At 35.9% G+C, this 17,228-nt stretch overlaps 1 protein-coding gene across 1 annotated transcript; it reads left to right on the plus strand.

Annotated features, from left to right (window-relative positions):
• Positions 1 to 10,659: 10,659 nt before the first annotated feature.
• On the plus strand, positions 10,660 to 15,938 carry LOC145119342 (protein transport protein SEC23 E-like). The gene is made up of 12 exons (XM_079054993.1): positions 10,660 to 11,735; positions 11,822 to 11,995; positions 12,121 to 12,282; positions 12,502 to 12,644; positions 12,941 to 13,016; positions 13,125 to 13,297; positions 13,673 to 13,754; positions 13,999 to 14,076; positions 14,168 to 14,329; positions 14,418 to 14,681; positions 14,769 to 14,873; positions 15,365 to 15,938. The coding sequence occupies exons 1-12, from the start codon at positions 10,971 to 10,973 to the stop codon at positions 15,506 to 15,508; spliced, it is 2,328 nt and encodes a 775-aa protein (XP_078911119.1). The 5' UTR covers positions 10,660 to 10,970; the 3' UTR covers positions 15,509 to 15,938.
• The last annotated feature ends 1,290 nt before the right edge of the window (positions 15,939 to 17,228 follow it).

The raw sequence follows: 17,228 nt of genomic DNA on the forward strand, positions 1-17,228 counted from the left end.
GTTATGTAATCATATCTGGGATAAATATAGACTGATCAACTATATTTATTCAAGATACGACCAACATGTGTTCAGGAGTGATAGTGGTGTGTCGACGGAACTAAAACTTACCAATTCTACATGAAGGAATACTAAAACCGAACATAAAGATTTAAAATACTATAGGAGTATTTTATGATACCATGCAATAAACAACAAATCTAAAAACTCATCAGCTTCTTATATCAAGAAGCTCAAGAATCCATCATGCAACTAAAATACTATGGGAGTATTTGAGGTGCTATAACTAACTTATATGAAAACTAAAAAGACCCTGACTGGTTGGTCTATGATTTTGAAATGTATACTCTCAGAGTTATATATAATTGAGATTTTATAGACTTAGAATTTGTGATCCTCGCTCTACTTCCTATTCCTTGTTTGGTTGTGTACTTAGAGTAGGATCACTTATTCAAAGGTCTATTTGATTTTGGTTATGTATAATCGGTATGCACTACATAATCATAGAAGGACCTAGTGAGGATCACCATAAAAATATCAATATTTTACTAATCTCGTAGATTCATTAGGCATTCTCATTCTCGTGCAACCAACACACCTAGACAGAGCAAACAGTCAATGGAAGAGTCGAGACAGAACCAGAAAAAGGGTTCACAAGGAGGATTCTGAGAAAAAATCGAAAGAAAGGAAATACTCCCTTCCGGAACCATAAAAATTGACCCTCTTAAAAATCAGTATCGATACTCGCATATAGTCGAACTAAATTCTAGATAAAATACTTATTTCTTCTCTCTACCACAAGTACATCATGGGAATGTAAGATGAGACATTAAAAACCGTATATCAAAACAAGAAATTTATGCGGGTATATAAATAAATGGGTTACATCCGGAAACAACTATTGTTACTTACCAACTTATTTCATACATTGTAACAGAATCATGCCTCCGCATGAAAATAGCCAGTCAACCAACAAAACACCATTCCTGCAGATAGACTCTGCTACCTTTCAAGCTGCGGTTTCAGCCACCGTGTCCGCCGTTATGGCACATCTCAATGCAAATAACACTAGTGAAAATGGAAGTGGTGTAGACAATTCAAACCGTAGTAACAACCAATGAAATTGACAAGTACCTACCTATAAGAATCCTTCAAGTCACAAATCTAAGATCAATAAACGAAAGTTCTGGAACAAAAAGAAGAGCGGAGTATCTCCAATACTTGCCAGGAGGTAGCAAACTGCGACAACCCCTGCAACCACAACATCTACTACCCCAGCACCAACGCCAGTGTGCCGATATGCTGGAAATCTTCCAAACTGCAACAAGTGCAACTACCATCATACCAGAGCTTGCCGAGTGTTGCGTTGCATTGGGTGCAACAAAAATGGGCATACTATCCCTTTTTGTAGAAACCCAGCCCAACACATCACTTCAACCACCGATGCTAGTACCAGCCAGATATGACATGCATGTGGTGAATCAGGGCATTTCAAGAGAGATTGTCCAACAGAGAAGAATGACGGAGGAGTAGGAGGTGTTTAGCAACGGGACATGGTGAAACAACAAGGAACCCTACTAGAATTTTTGGTATGTATCCTAACAACGATAATTTAACATCAAATTTTACTCTAAAAATTCCAGCATTTAAGGCAACAACTCATAAATTATTCCCTCACCCAAATAAACCCAATCATCTATATGAAAGATAAGGACCCTCGCATGTGAGCTAGTACGACTTAGTGTATACCTCAGTGTTATATATAAGTAAGATTTATAGACTTAGAGTGAGTGATTCCGCCTTATTTCCTGTTCCTTGTCTGGTTGTGGAATTAGGGCAGCATCGCTCAGTCAACGGTATTTCAAATCTTAATTATGCGTGACTGGTGTGCCAAGTGATAACAAATACACCTGATAGGGATTCTATTCTAAAGGGGCATCATTTTCAACTTCTCAAGACTCACGTACTATCAATACTCACTAAGGAGCAATACACAAATGTTCACAGTACAAATAACAAAAGGAAAAGCTGAAAACACCGAGAACATATACAAGGGAGGCATTACCGTCTAACAAACACTCCTTCCAGATCGAGTTAATACCTAAGAGATCCCGATGTCATCATTCAAACTCAATTGGCTTGGTCCTCACCATACCAGTTATGTGTTCTATGGATTTAATATTCGCCTTGACTAGCCAACTAACAAAGCCATCGTCATCCATAGCGGTGAACCCGACGCAAACCCCAGAATCATCGCCTGCCTCAAACCTTCGAAGTACTCGTGTGAGGAGTACCACACTTTTCGTAGTTTTCCTCAACAAACCTTTCGAGAATACCACACGTATAGCAAGTCAACTTCGAGGGTAGCGAAAGGTGGGCCATACGGTTAAACTATCACCACTTGGGGCATAAATCGGGGTGGTATATAATTAAGATCCTACGGATTTCGGATGTGTGATTCCGCCATATCTCCTGTTCCTTGTTTGGTTGTGGACTTGGGGCAGAATCACCCAGCTAACAATCTAACCGATCTTAACTATATAGGACTCGAATACACTAAGTGATGATAGAGGAACCAGGTATAAGAACCTACCACGACTTCAGGACGTAGCCGTCGGGAGTACGGATGGACTCGACACCATTAAGGTAATCATTGGTAGATTAACCAAAACCGCACGCCTCCTACGAGTAAAAGAGACAAACGAAATGGAGAAACTGACAAGGCCTTACATTAAGGAAAATTATACGACTACACGGAGTACCGATATCCATTATCCCTGATAGGGATAGTAGATTTACATCACCGTTCTGTCAGTCGCTACACAAACCTACTGGGATTAGATTTGGACATGTGTACAGCCTACCACCCACAGACCGACGGACAGAAACCAAGGACCATTCAAACATAGGAAGACATGCTAAGAGCCCGAGCGATAACATTCAGTAAGACTTAGAATACTCATTTACCACTTAATGAATTCTCGTACAAAATAGTTATCACACAAGCATCAAGGTTGCTCCGTTCGAAGCCTTCTACGGCCGTCAATGCAGATCACCTTTGTACTGGGCTGAGGTGGGCGACACGAAACTAGTTAAAGGGCAAGTTCCTAACAACACTCTCACCGGCCTTGAGATCATAAGGTAAACGACAGAAAGAATCATCCAAATTCGAGAACGACTGCAGATTTCTCAGACCGACAAAAGAGTTATACGGATAAAAGAAGGAAGCCCTTGGAAATTCCAAGTTGAGAATCGAGTACTGTTGAAAGTCTCGCCCTGGAAAGAAGTGATACATTTTGGGAAACATGGGAAACTTAATCCAAGTTATATCGGGTCATTCGAAATCCTTGCCAGGATTGGTCCGGTAGCATACAAGCTACGATTACCCCAGTAACTTAACAACGTTCTTCCTACCTTTCATGTGTCTAATTTGAAGAAATTCTTGTCCGATGAAACCCTTCTCATTCCACTTGTCGAAATTGAGATCAACGAGAACCTCCACTTCGTAGAGGAACCTGTTGAAATCATGAATCGAGAGGTCAAATCGACGAAACAAAGCCGCATTCCTATCGTAAAGGTCCGCTGGAACGCCAAGCGAGGACCCGAATTTACTTGGGAACGCGAGGACCAATCGAAGCAAAAGTACCCACATATATTCCCCAAACCCTTGAAGTCCCACTCAAAATGCAAATTTCGGGACGAAATTCCTTCTAACGGGGGGATAATGTGACAACCGTCAAACTTTGGTCAAGTCAAAGTCAAGAAAAGTCAAAGGGTCAAACCGGTCAACTCAACTAGTACTTTTATTGTAGAAGTTATTCTATGTGTGCAAATGTACAATTATGTATCATGAATGCAATTGTCTCGAAGATTTTAAGTGTTTAGCAATGTAAAACCCTAAGAAGGGAGAGTAAATGCACCAAAACACGATTATGGACCCTTTGGGGGCTTAAAACATTCATAAACAAAGCCTAAATGAGTTTACGAACCTTGCATTACGAGGATAAACACTAACAAAGACTACAGTTAAATCTCTCCCAAATCTCTCTCAAAATCTCTCAACTTTTTATAGTCATCCGGGTCATCCCGACCCTTAACTTGGTCAAAAACCACTTGAATCGAGGAGTTAACTTGAAAATCAGCCATTTAGGACCGAAACCCTTCTCAGGACCGAACCCTCTTAGAGGCAAACCTCTTAGCGCCGGACCCTGCTAAGACCGAAACATATAATGTGGACCGAAGCTACCTTAGACCGAGGCCGAACTTCGGAGAACCGAAGGTCCCTTCGGAACCGAGACCCTGACGAGCGAACCGAACCGCATACATAACTGAAATGAACCGAGCCTTCGGTCAATTTCGCTCCTTCTCACCTTCGGACCCGAACTCCATTTCGCTTCCTCCTCACCTTCGGACCCGAACCTCCCTCTCGGTTCTTAAGGACCGAACCTCGCAGCTTAGCCCCTATTTCCCGGTTTTCGACTACTTTCGCCTGTTAAGCCCGTTTTTAACGTTTTTGACGGGGATTTTTCACCAAATTCATATTTTTAGTATTTTAAACTCCCTAAACTCATATTTTAATCCCATCCTAAGGATTTATTAATTATAAATCATTATTTTACATTAAAGACAATAGCTTAGGATATTTTATGTTACAAGTGGGTCAAGTGTGTCCACTTGCACCTATGTGTCACTTTCTCATTGGTCCAACCTTATCCACATCACACAAACCAAGGCAAACATCCTTTCAACTTTGCAAATTGCTCCAGCAACTTTCTATGTAAGAAAATTCCTGGAGGATTTCTTGAACTTCCTTGATCATTTCCTTCACTTACACACTTCTCTTACCCCTCAAGAAAGCTTCTTTTCTCTCTACTTCCAGCCACTTTTTGAAGGTGTTCTTGAGCCATTACTTCACACTTTGGTAAGTATTTCATCTCAACTCAAGTGTTATTCCATGTTTTCATAACATCCTTGAATCATCTACACACATTTTAACACCAAAAATCGTTCTTAGGATCATCCAAACTTTCACGTGTTCATCAAGTGTTCTTGACTTGATACTCCTCGTCTTCGACCTTCCATCCTTCAATAAATCACATAAGGTGAGTTCATACCCCTACATTTTCCAGTTCTTGACTTGATACTCCTCGTTTGTACCTTTTTAAGGACTACTCGCACGCGTTTATACGATTTTTCTACAATTTATAGTGATTTTTACATAACTGCATGTCACTGCAGCAACGTATTCGGACCAATCTGTGAAAATGAACGTTTTCACACTGGTTTGAGGCCACAAAAAATTATAAGAAAATTTATAAACACAGTAGACTCTTTTTACAAACTCTCAGAGTTTACGGATTTAGTTTTCGACTTACGATGATTTTTCTATAAATAGTTAACTTTCCTATTTACACCTTGTAACTTGCTGAGCAAGGTGTGTAATATTATTTGGATACATGTTGTTGATAGTACACATTATTTACCTTAGTTTAAAGGTATGAATCGTATACAAAGAAGTACTACTACTACAAATGATTATAATAAATTATAATAAGTAAAGTAAAAGTCTATTATACACCACAAACAAACATGCTAAACTATAATAGGTATAGTTAGGTTGCATATACAATACAAACATTATGATAAACTATAAATGGTATAGTTTATGTTTCTTTTACATTTCGAATTCATAACAAAAGTTTCTCATACAAAAAGGGGGTACATTACAAAGTACCGGGTTTTCATATAAACAAGGTACGAATACAAAGTACCGGGTTTATACAAAAGGGGTACATTACAAAGTATCGGGTTTAATATACACGGGGTACGAATACAAAGTATCGGGTTTATACAAAAGGGGTACATTACAAAGTACCGGGTTTTCATATAAACGGGGTACGAATACAAAGTACCGGGTTTATAGAAAAGGTGTACATTACAAAGTACCGGGTTTAAACAATTGGCTATTATGGTATTAAAACTACTTATACTATTTTAAGTATGGGAATTTACTTACAAAAATGGAGTCTTAATACAATAAAGGCTACAAGCAATCTTCTTAAAAACACAGAATCCACCAGGTTAAACACCATCATTGGCAAAGTGATGACATCTTCAAACTAGTTTTCTAAATAGCAAAACTACACACTTGTAAACTAAGTATGGTATTTATACTTACATATTTTGGCCTTGGTTCAATTAAGGCTATCACACACTTTACGGAAAATATAGGATTTTCTGGAAACATTAGAGACTTAAGAACCACACAAAAAGGGGTTTTATGTGCATACAAAACTACATATGCTATTTTAAGTATGGAGATTTACTTACAAAAATAGTGTCTTAGTAAATACGTAGTGGATCCGTTCGATCTAAAAACTTTACTAACATGTATACACCAAGAAATCGCACCAGGAACATATTTTGTTTACCAGTCTTTCGAATTTTGAAACCTTCTTTAAAAACATGAGAAACACAGATATATTTTGGTCTTAAGACTCAAAGGCAACATTTCATTTTTCCAAAGAACAAAAGGACGTACTCATTTTACAACAAAAATGCTTATGAACTCATCAGCTTTAATGCTGATACTCTTTCAAATCACTTGTATTCTCAGGAAGTTAGTAAGTCAAGTATGCGTACAGGCTTCGAGGAGACGGAGCATCATAGTACCAAGACTTAGTTTTGTTGTTTACTTTTGGAAGTTAAACCTATGTAAATCAATTACAATGTAAACTATATGTTATCAATGAAAAGGTTGTTGTTACTTTGATTACTATTGTACAATTGTTGTGATACTGTGCAGGACGTCCTCCGCCCCCGAACGTTTCCGCCGTTCCAGTTTGGGGGTGTGACAGATCATGGTTTTGTCACCCTAGACTAGCCTAGTCTAACTGAAGCGAACAGCTCAGGTGTGGGGGAGTCACCCCCGTATAGATCTATACACAAACTCGCTCTCCCTCGAGGAGACTCTGATTATAACTACAAGCTACGGCCATACACTCAATGATGTTAACCGACACATCTCACTAGATCCCATTTGTTTTCACATGAATTTGTATAATGTTATATGTATTTAGAAGTTCGAACACTAGATGATGCATGGAATGAAAAGGTAAGGCCCAACAAACATGAAGAAAAGACAACTATGGCCCATTAGATGTGTAAGTTATTTCCAGGCTAAATTAGCATGTAAATGGGCCACTTAGGCCCAATAACATGTAAACGCTAAATTAGGCCCATTTAGCATGTAATTGGGTCACTGAAGCCCAATAGACATGTAATGAATACATTGGACCCAATAAACATGTAAATGGATCACGAATGCCCAATAAACACGTATAGGAAGTATTAGATCAATATTCATACCGTTATTATATTTCATTTATTCGTTATAGTATTGTTCACTTTGTCGGAGAATTTATCCATAATGTTATAAAAATTTAGTATTTTGTTATAACGGTATTTTTAGTTTGTTACGTCAAAATTCTATAATTTGAACTCGTGTTTAACAAAATTACACTTTAGGCCCCTTAAGAACTAAATTAACATTTAGAGGCTTATTTTTACATAAAATGTCATTTTTGGTCTATTTTAATTAAAAATAACATTTTAGTCCATACATTTATAAAAATTTGTAATTTCGCCCCAAATGTTTAGTAATTTACGGTTTTGGTCCAAAAATACATATTTTAACATTTTCGGCCCATCTTTGCAGAAAATTACCTTTTCAGCCCCTTATTTGCATAAAATGACATTTTCGGCCCAATTTTTATAAAATTAACATTTTTTGTCCAAATTTTGATATAGTGTCATTTTCAGCCCCTAATCTCGTTTATTCTCATTTTTGGCTCAAGTTTTGATTAAATGACATTTTAATTCCCAAAAATTGATATTTTTGCAATTTGGGCCCAATAGGCTGTGAGGCCCACCTTAAAGCCCAAAATGCCAAATTTTACACTTTTGACCCTTAGAAAAATATGGTTGTTATAAAAACTCATTTTTAAGCTAATAATACCCTTTTAGCCCCTATAAAACCGTAGGTGTCACTCTTGACCCCATACTTTTGTTTATTTGCCAAAAATGATCATTATATAAGATTTTGTTTAGTTTTTCACAACTTAGGCATCTATAACACTTTTAACTTTGTAGTAGGGTGTCTAGAGTGTTTTTGGTTTATGAATCTCACATATTTTTGTTGAAGTTTCATGGATCCATCGAGTTTATCACACAATCACAACATAACCTAAGAAAATCACACATAACATGCACATATACATAGATCTACACATAAACACTTGTATTCTCCCCCAAAAACAAGTAAAAACCGAAAACAAGGGGGTATGAACTCACCTTTGCTTGTTGTTCTCGGTTTTGAAGAAGAAATGGAAGAGGTTTCGGCTCTAACAAGCCTTCCTTGGATAGATCTTGAACTTAGGGGGTTTTCTAAGAGTATGATCACAAAAAATGTTTAGAAGGAGTGATCTAGCACAATAATGAAGTTACTTAGCTTGGATGTGTGATGACTTACCTAAGATTGATGATCTTTGGTAAAGATCTTCTTGGAACACTTAGAAATCTCGAAAATTTGGATGGAAGAAAGGAGGATGTTCTTGAGTGTTTGAGAGAGTTTTTGAGAGAAAAATGAAGATGATGGGGGTGTTGTGATCTTCGGCCGAAGGTAGAAGAAAAATAGAGAAGAGAGAGGGAGTGACGTGATGTGCATGGAGATCCACCATGCAATAAAGAGGTGGCAAGTGCACAATTTATCTTTTTTTTTTGTTTTACTCCTTGGGCCGAGAATGGGCCTAGTGAGATGAAGAAAATGGTGTTGGGCCCAAACTCTTGGCTTGATCGAATTTTTATAGGCCCAATATTATTTTTCGGCCCATTGGGCTCATTAAATGGTTCACGGCCCAAATGACATGCAAGAATGGGTTTTATGGTTCATTAGGGCCAATTGGATCAATTATGGCCCAATAAGGCCCATTATGGTAAATTAATCCATTTTAGGCCCATTATGTCCCAAAATGTTGAGTTTTATTAATGTGGGTCCATTTAGAGCCCAATAGGAATGTCCTAGACTATAATAGACTTGGACCGGAATATTTAGAGTTTCAAACTCTTTGTTGACCATGAGATGTATTTAAATGAGCATTGATTGATATTCACTTAGAGGACACGCTTTACAATAGTTGAATGATTACATGATAATAGAATTTTCCTAGCTAAAATGCTAGTTGTGACATTATAAAAGTTTCTACATTATAATATGTTGTTGTATTGTTGTATATATGCAAATAACTGTGATTCATGATGTCATCTTATTGTCCGACGTTTCCGCCGCCTATTGGGGGTGTGCCAACATCACCTCCACCGCCGCCGCCACCTACACCCCTTCCATTGCCACTGTCATCAATATTGGTGGTAAAGGCAGAGGCGGTGATAAAAATGGTGTTGGAGGCATTTAGTGGGGGAAGTTTTTTTTGTTTATATTTAGTCAGTTTTTTGTATATTATATTTCATTTGACTTGTTGAAACTGTTAACATATTACTTTTTTACCTATAGTAGTAGCAGGTCGCAAAGGTAATGTATAAATATGTTCAATAAGTTGGATGATATATGATGTACAAAAACGATTAAATGTGAACAAAATCAAAAACACATAACCCTCCTGAGTCATTTTCCCGAAAATAATTAGTTTGTTATTATATTAATTTTTTTTTCTTAAAACAACTTTGGTTATATAACTCTTGGACACATAATATTGAATTATGGTTAGGGGTGTGCATAAAAACCGCAAAACCGAAAAACCGAGCCGATCCGGCCAATCCGAAACCGAAACCGAAAAAAAACCGGGTACCTATGGGTCGGTTTTGGTTTTGATATTAAGATATCCGCGGATACCCGAACCGAACCGTCATATATATATATATATATATATATATATATATATATATATATATATATATATATATATATATATATATATATATATATATATATATAAATGAATTTTGTTCGATGTCTAATTTCAAATTGATATGTCAAGAAAACAAGAAAACAATTAAAGATGCGTTCCAATGCATATACAAAACACACGGAAATTAGGATCATAACTGGCATGACGCTATCCTTAAATTATTAACTATAAACTATAAAGTGTGTATATATGTTTTTTTTATCAACATTATCATATTTATCAACTTATCACAAATATGTTTTATGTCTGTCTATTTAATTTTCAGAAAGCATGACTAAAATGGACTTTATAGCTTTGATTGATTTTTATTTTTTTGTATTTAGTGGGTATCCGTGAACCGAACCGTGGTTACCCGCCTTTACACGGTTCGGTTCGGTTCGGGTTTTTTATCATTTCGGTTCGGTTTCGGTTAGTGCATGTAAGGTACCCGCTCCGTGGTCACGGTTCATAATTTTATTACTATCCGAACCGAACCGCCCCGTGAACACCCCTAATTATGGTAGGCTTAAACCGATTTATATACGTTAGTTCTAAAAAAATTTAAAAATGGTTTTGAGTTAAATATTTTTAGAAGATTTTGGTCCGAAACCATCATTTTCTAGTTCTAAAACGACTTTTCATATGGAATCGTTTGAGATTTGTTTGATTTTCGATTTGATTAAATCTTTTTTAGGTTTCGGTCTACTTCTATCTGTTACAAACCCCATGAACACCCTATAATAAAAAAGTATTTCAACCCAAAAACAACAATTCAACTGTTTCATCTTTGGTGCACATACAAAGATCATCACAATTCACCATCATCAAAGAGTAGATCCAGCGTTGAAGTTGTTGTTATGCACAGACCACAATCCCTCTCTCTTCTCTTTCTGCCTTAAGCTTTGACTCCAATTCCACCCCTTTTCTCCCCTGTTTTTCTTCCCCATCTCCCTAATCCCCAATTTCTCCTAATTTACACTAACAAAGCTTCCATTTTTGCCACCCAAAATGTCGACGGAGATGGCGAACACCGATCCTGAAGGAATCGACGGTGTTCGTATGACCTGGAACGCCTGGCCGCGCACAAAAGTCGAAGCCAGCAAGTGCGTCATCCCTTTCGCCGCCTCGATCTCTCCGATCCGCCCTCACCCACACATCCCTACCAACCCTTATGTGCCTCTCCGATGCAAGACCTGCTCCGCCGTCCTCAACCCTTTCTGCCGCGTCGACTTCTCTGCCCTCATCTGGATCTGCCCCTTCTGTTTCCAACGAAACCACTTCCCTCATCACTTCTCCGGTATCTCCGAAACAAACGTTCCTGCAGAACTCTACCCTCAATACACCACAATCGAATACGCTTTTCCGCAATCCGATCTCCATCACACAATTCCTCCACCTGTATACGTATTCGTGCTTGATATGTGTATGATCGAGGAGGAATTGGCGTTTGCGAGATCGGCGTTACAACAGGCGCTTGAATTCTTACCAGAGAATGCATTGGTGGGGTTTGTTTCGTTTGGGACACAGGTTCAGGTTCATGAGTTAGGGTATGCTGATATGTCTAAGGTTTATGTATTTCGAGGATCAAAAGAGATGACTAAAGATCAGGTTTTGGATCAGCTAGGGTTAGGTAGTGGTGCTGGTGGCCGGAGAGTTGGTGGTGCACCAGGGCAGGGGTTTCAGAAGGGGGTAGTACAAGGTGGGGGGTTTCCAAATTCCGGGGTTTCTAGGTTTTTGCTGCCTGCTTCCGAAGGTGCATACATCATCCATTCGGTGAGTTCTACCACAATCCTTGTTCAAAATTGAACAATTTCATTGCTATACATTACTAATCCAAGTGTTAACAACTTAAAACTCAGCTTTTGGAAGAATTAGAGACAGATCAATGGCCTGTTGCACCAGGTAATCGATCATTAAGATGCACTGGGGTTGCACTAAGTGTTGCAGCTGGATTGCTAGGGGCTTGTATGCCTGGCACTGGTGCTCGAATTGTAGCATTGGTTGGTGGCCCATGCACCGAAGGCCCTGGTTCGGTAAGTTCTTCTATAAACTTTTCTTGTAACATATGAATCATCTTTCCATTTTTCTGAGAGTTGTGAAAAAGGTTATTTCTGTTTAGATTGAATCTAAACTTGTATTAGTTTCTTGTTTCTTGTAGATTGTATCAAAAGATCTCTCTGATCCTGTGCGTTCACATAAAGATCTTGATAAAGATGCAGCACCATATTTTAGGAAGGCAGTTCAATTTTATGAGGAACTTTCAAAGCAAATGGTCAGCCAAGGTCATGTATTGGATCTTTTTGCTTCTGCCCTTGACCAGGTATAAAACTCTTTATCTGATTGTGTTTACATATATATCATGTATGTATAATGTATGTATCTGTGTGAATTGTGGTGATTACTTTTTCTTCAAAGTCAATAGGATGCAGTGCCAGTGATGTTGAATGTTGCTAACTGTTCTTATTCTGAGTTTAATAATCTGCATATTAAAACATGTATCTCAATTTTGTTTGAAATCTAATGTTGATTTTGCTAATAGGTTGGAGTAGCAGAGATGAAAGTTGTTATTGAAAGAACTGGTGGACTTGTTGTTTTAGCTGAAAGTTTTGGACATTCGGTTTTCAAGGATTCATTTAGACGTGTCTTTGAGAAGGGTGAAGAATCTCTTGGTCTTTCCCATAAGTGAGTATTTTCATTTTTTATAATCTGCATTATGTGTTTTTGTAGCCTTCTACTTTCATTTATTTCTTATTAAATACATTGAAAAACCAACCAATCACAGCATTGTACTTTCAGTTTGTTTTCTTATTAAAACATAGTACTTTGAAAATTGTAATAGGAAAAAACAAAAATAGAAAGCTATAACAAATAAATCAATGAAAGTACATTCGTATTACTTGCATTTAACCCTTTCTATGATTAATAATATATCATGCATTTTCATCTTTTGAAAATATTCACTAGTTTATTACTTTCAGTGGAGAACTTGAGATCAACTGTTCAAAGGATATTAAAATTCAAGGGATCATTGGACCTTGCACATCTTTGGAGAAGGTTGTTTACTTAATCTTATATTTAAACATCAAACAATAGTATTGACTCCAAATGCAAATAATATTTTTCAGATTCATTATAAATTTTATTTTTGGTTATTTTATGCAGAAAGGTCCAGCTGTTGCAAGCACAGTGATTGGACAGGGGAATACCACAGCTTGGAAGCTGTGTGGACTCGATAAAAATACTTGTTTGACTGTTTTTTTTGATATATCATCAAGTGACAAATCAGATGCTTCAGGAAATGTAAATCCACAGTTGTACATACAAACTGTTACAAGGTAAATTTCATAGTTCTTTCCTTATAAAATGTTAAGTGTGTTTAAGGGGCATTTCGTTAGTAAAATGTTTTTGGAAGGAATGGAATATGAAAGTTTCATTGTATGTCTAAATATTTTAAAATTCTCTTTACACTATTGAGTTGTTGGATTTTGTTATTTCGATATATAATAATGAGGGTATTTTGGTCTTTTAATAAAAAGGAAGAATGGAATTGAATTACTTCCACCCTCCGTAGGAATGGTGAAATCCATCAAACATGGAATTTGAAGGATTGAATTCCATCCATTTGACTACCAAACAAGCTATGGAATGGAATCTTGAATTCCAATTCCTTTTGTGTGATTGAAATGTATTGATTATAAAATTTGATGCAGTTACCAGAGTATTGATGGGCAATCAAAGCTGCGAGTTACCACCATTACTAGAAGATGGTTAGAGACTTCTGTTCTCTCAGAGGTATAATAGTAAAACTTTTATATAATTTTTGTGTATTTTTAAAAATACAATGATGTGATAAGAAATAATAAATATAATGCTATAATAAAAAATTAAAAACTACATTACTTATTCTTGCATTTAACCCATGATAATTTGGGCATGTAATTCTTACCCATGTATATTTATAAAAAAACTACATTACTGATTTTACAATTATACCCTTCCAATAGAAATTCAGTTTCTGATAAATTATGTTTAACAGGAACTGATACAAGGTTTTGATCAAGAGGCTGCAGCTGTGGTTATGGCTAGATTAACTTCTTATAAAATGGAAATGGAGGTATCAACTAATCATTTCACCATTTCTTTTACTTTAACTTAATCCACAAACACCTTTAATGGATTTTCTCATTTATAATAATTAATTACAGGAAGCATTTGATGCAACAAGATGGCTAGATAGAAACCTGATTCGCCTCTGTTCTAAATTCGGTGACTACAGAAAAGATGATCCATCTTCATTCGCCTTAAACCCTAGTTTTTCATTGTTCCCTCAATTCATGTTCAATCTTCGAAGATCACAATTCGTTCAGGTAATAATAATAAAAAAAAAAAAACTATTCACACTTTTAATCCATTAACAACTTTTTATTTAAATTTCTTTTTCTTTTTTAATTGTAGGTGTTCAACAATAGTCCCGATGAGACTGCTTATTTTCGCATGATGCTAAACAGAGAGAATATAACAAATGGAGCTGTGATGATTCAACCTTCATTAATATCATATTCATTTAATTCACTTCCTTCACCTGCTTTGCTTGATGTGGCATCCATTTCAGCTGATAGAATTCTTTTGTTAGATTCCTACTTTAGTGTAGTCATTTTCCATGGAATGACAATCGCCCAATGGAGAAATTTGGGTTATCAAAATCAGCCAGAACACCAGGTATTTAATTTTTATAAAATTTTCTAAATAACATAACTTTAAAGATATTGGCCTTGAAGTATTTAAAATGATGTCTTTTTTTTATAGGCGTTTGCACAGTTGTTGCAAGCTCCGCATGATGATGCGCAGTTGATAATACGTGATCGGTTTCCTGTTCCAAGGTTGGTGGTGTGTGATCAACATGGTTCTCAGGTAATTATTCAAATCTTAAATCTTATTGAAATCAACTGTGTAACATCCCATACTGTCTGCTTTTGGTAAACCGACACAAGAACTTCTCAGCGGGTCACCCATCCTAGTACTACTCTCGCCCAAACACGCTTAACTGCAGAGTTTTGATGGGATCTGGGCTTCAGTGCCCCCTCACCGCTTTAAAACACGTCTTGATAGAAGAGGTATCCACACCCTTATAAGAAATGCTTTTGTTCCCCGTGCAACCGATGTGGGACTGACAGTCCCACATCAACTGATGGGGAAAGTACTTTTTTCTTATAATGGTGTCGATATCTCTTCTTCCAAGGCGTGTTTTAAAGCCTTGGGGGACACTGGAGCCTGGATCCCATCAGGACTCTGCAGTTAAGCGTGCTTGGACGAGAGCAGTATTAGGATGGGTTTCTGAGAGCGGACAGTGTCTTGGTATGTGCGTTTCTTGGATGTTAATTATTATATGGTGGGGGATGCAGGCACGATTCTTGTTGGCAAAGTTGAATCCTTCGGCAACATACAACAATGAAGGGTCGCCGGGAATGGATGTTATTTTCACGGATGATGTGAACCTTCAAGTATTTTTCGAGCATCTACAAAGGCTTGCAGTTCAATCTTCTTGAGACCCACATTAAAAAGAATTTAGCATTTTTATACACTATACAATCATCATCTTTAATACTCTTCACCCCTCATTCTTTAAAGTGTTATGCCATTTGATATCTTGAAAATGAATAAGGAGAGCATGTGGGGTCAAGTCATGTTTAAGCATAATAGTGTCAGACAAGGGAGCTTAGGCAGCAAGTTAGTAGACATTTTGTGTTTGACGGTTTTGTAAGTTACTTTAGGGATTATGTCTAATTGTGTACCGGATGTGTGAGGTTATATGATTGAGTTTATGGTTATGGAGGTGGAAAAAAAATATAAGATTTGTTTTTTTGGCTTTGGTTATGTTTTGTGGTTAGTTTTGCATTTGTTTTCATACATTAAATGTACACTTGAATCTTTGCTTCATGAATACAGTTTTGGTTTGGAGTTGGATTTTGTTTGCTATGGAATCTTGTTTCTATTCAATTGATTCTGTTATGCAAAAAGATTTGTGATCCTATTAAATGGCTTCTAGCCTAACAACATCAGTTTTATGTTTTTGGAGGTTGAGGTTAAGTCTCATATCAGATATAAGTGATATTATAAATATATACTTGAAATTTGGAGTAGTTTATAATTATATTAGATTGTTTTAAGTATATATACTGAAATTAGGAGTGGTTTAGAGTTAGAGTAAATTACAGTTCTGGTCAATATGGTTTGGTCAAATTCGTACATTCAGTCAAACTTTTGAGAGTTTGACAAGATGCATCCCTATGGTTTAAAGAAATTACACCGAACATCCTTACTCCACTTAAAAAGACCATTTTACCCTTACGTATATATATTTCTTTTTCTTTTATATTTTGCCGCTTACATTTTATTTTATTTATTTATATTTTTTATGATTTATATATTTTTTAAAGTTTTATTCTAATATATATTTAATGTTTTTTATATTTTGTTCGTTTATATTTTTTTAACGTTTTATTTGGATAATTTTTCTAGTTTTTTTTTGTTGTTTTATTCGAATATATATTTTAATGTATTTTTTTATCTTTTGTTTTTTATATATTTTTAAAGCTTTTTATAAAAATTGTGAATAAAAAATATAAAAATGTTAGTTAAATGAGAATTTGATTAACACATATTAGGTATAATTATTTATTTTAGTAGGGTTATTGTATAGGCTAAACGAAATTCAAAACGACTGTCAATGGCTTCGAATTCAATTTTTTTAGTTTTATAATTTTTTTTGCACATTTCGTTCCGAATGGAAAATGTTAATCAAAATTCATATAACTCAAAAACATGTGTCAATGTTTTCGAGTTCATTTTTTTTTTTTTAGAAATTTTGTTTGTTTTCGAGTTATATGGTTTTCCAATTAGCCTTTATATAACTTGAAACCCCTTTTCGTATTTTAGTTAGCCCATCTATTAATCTTATTAAAAAATATAATTTTATTCCTAATCTAAGTTCATAATATTCACATTCAAGGAACTTTTTTTTTTTACATTTTTTACAAAACGTATAAACAAACAAAACGTCAAAAAAATTAAAATGTATTCAAACAACACGCCAAAAAACTATATATTTAAAAAAACATCACAAAAATATAAACGGAAAAAATGTAAAAAACATTAAACAATATATTCAAACAACACACCAAAAAATGTTTTTACATTTTTTTCGTTTATATTTTTATGATGCTTTTTTGATTAGTTTTTTTAGTATTTTTTTGCGTATTTTTTAAT

This window comes from Lactuca virosa, chromosome 6 (genome assembly GCF_052849685.1).
Source record: "Lactuca virosa cultivar CGN04683 chromosome 6, Lactuca_virosa_CGN04683_v6, whole genome shotgun sequence".
Taxonomy (NCBI): Eukaryota; Viridiplantae; Streptophyta; class Magnoliopsida; order Asterales; family Asteraceae; genus Lactuca; species Lactuca virosa.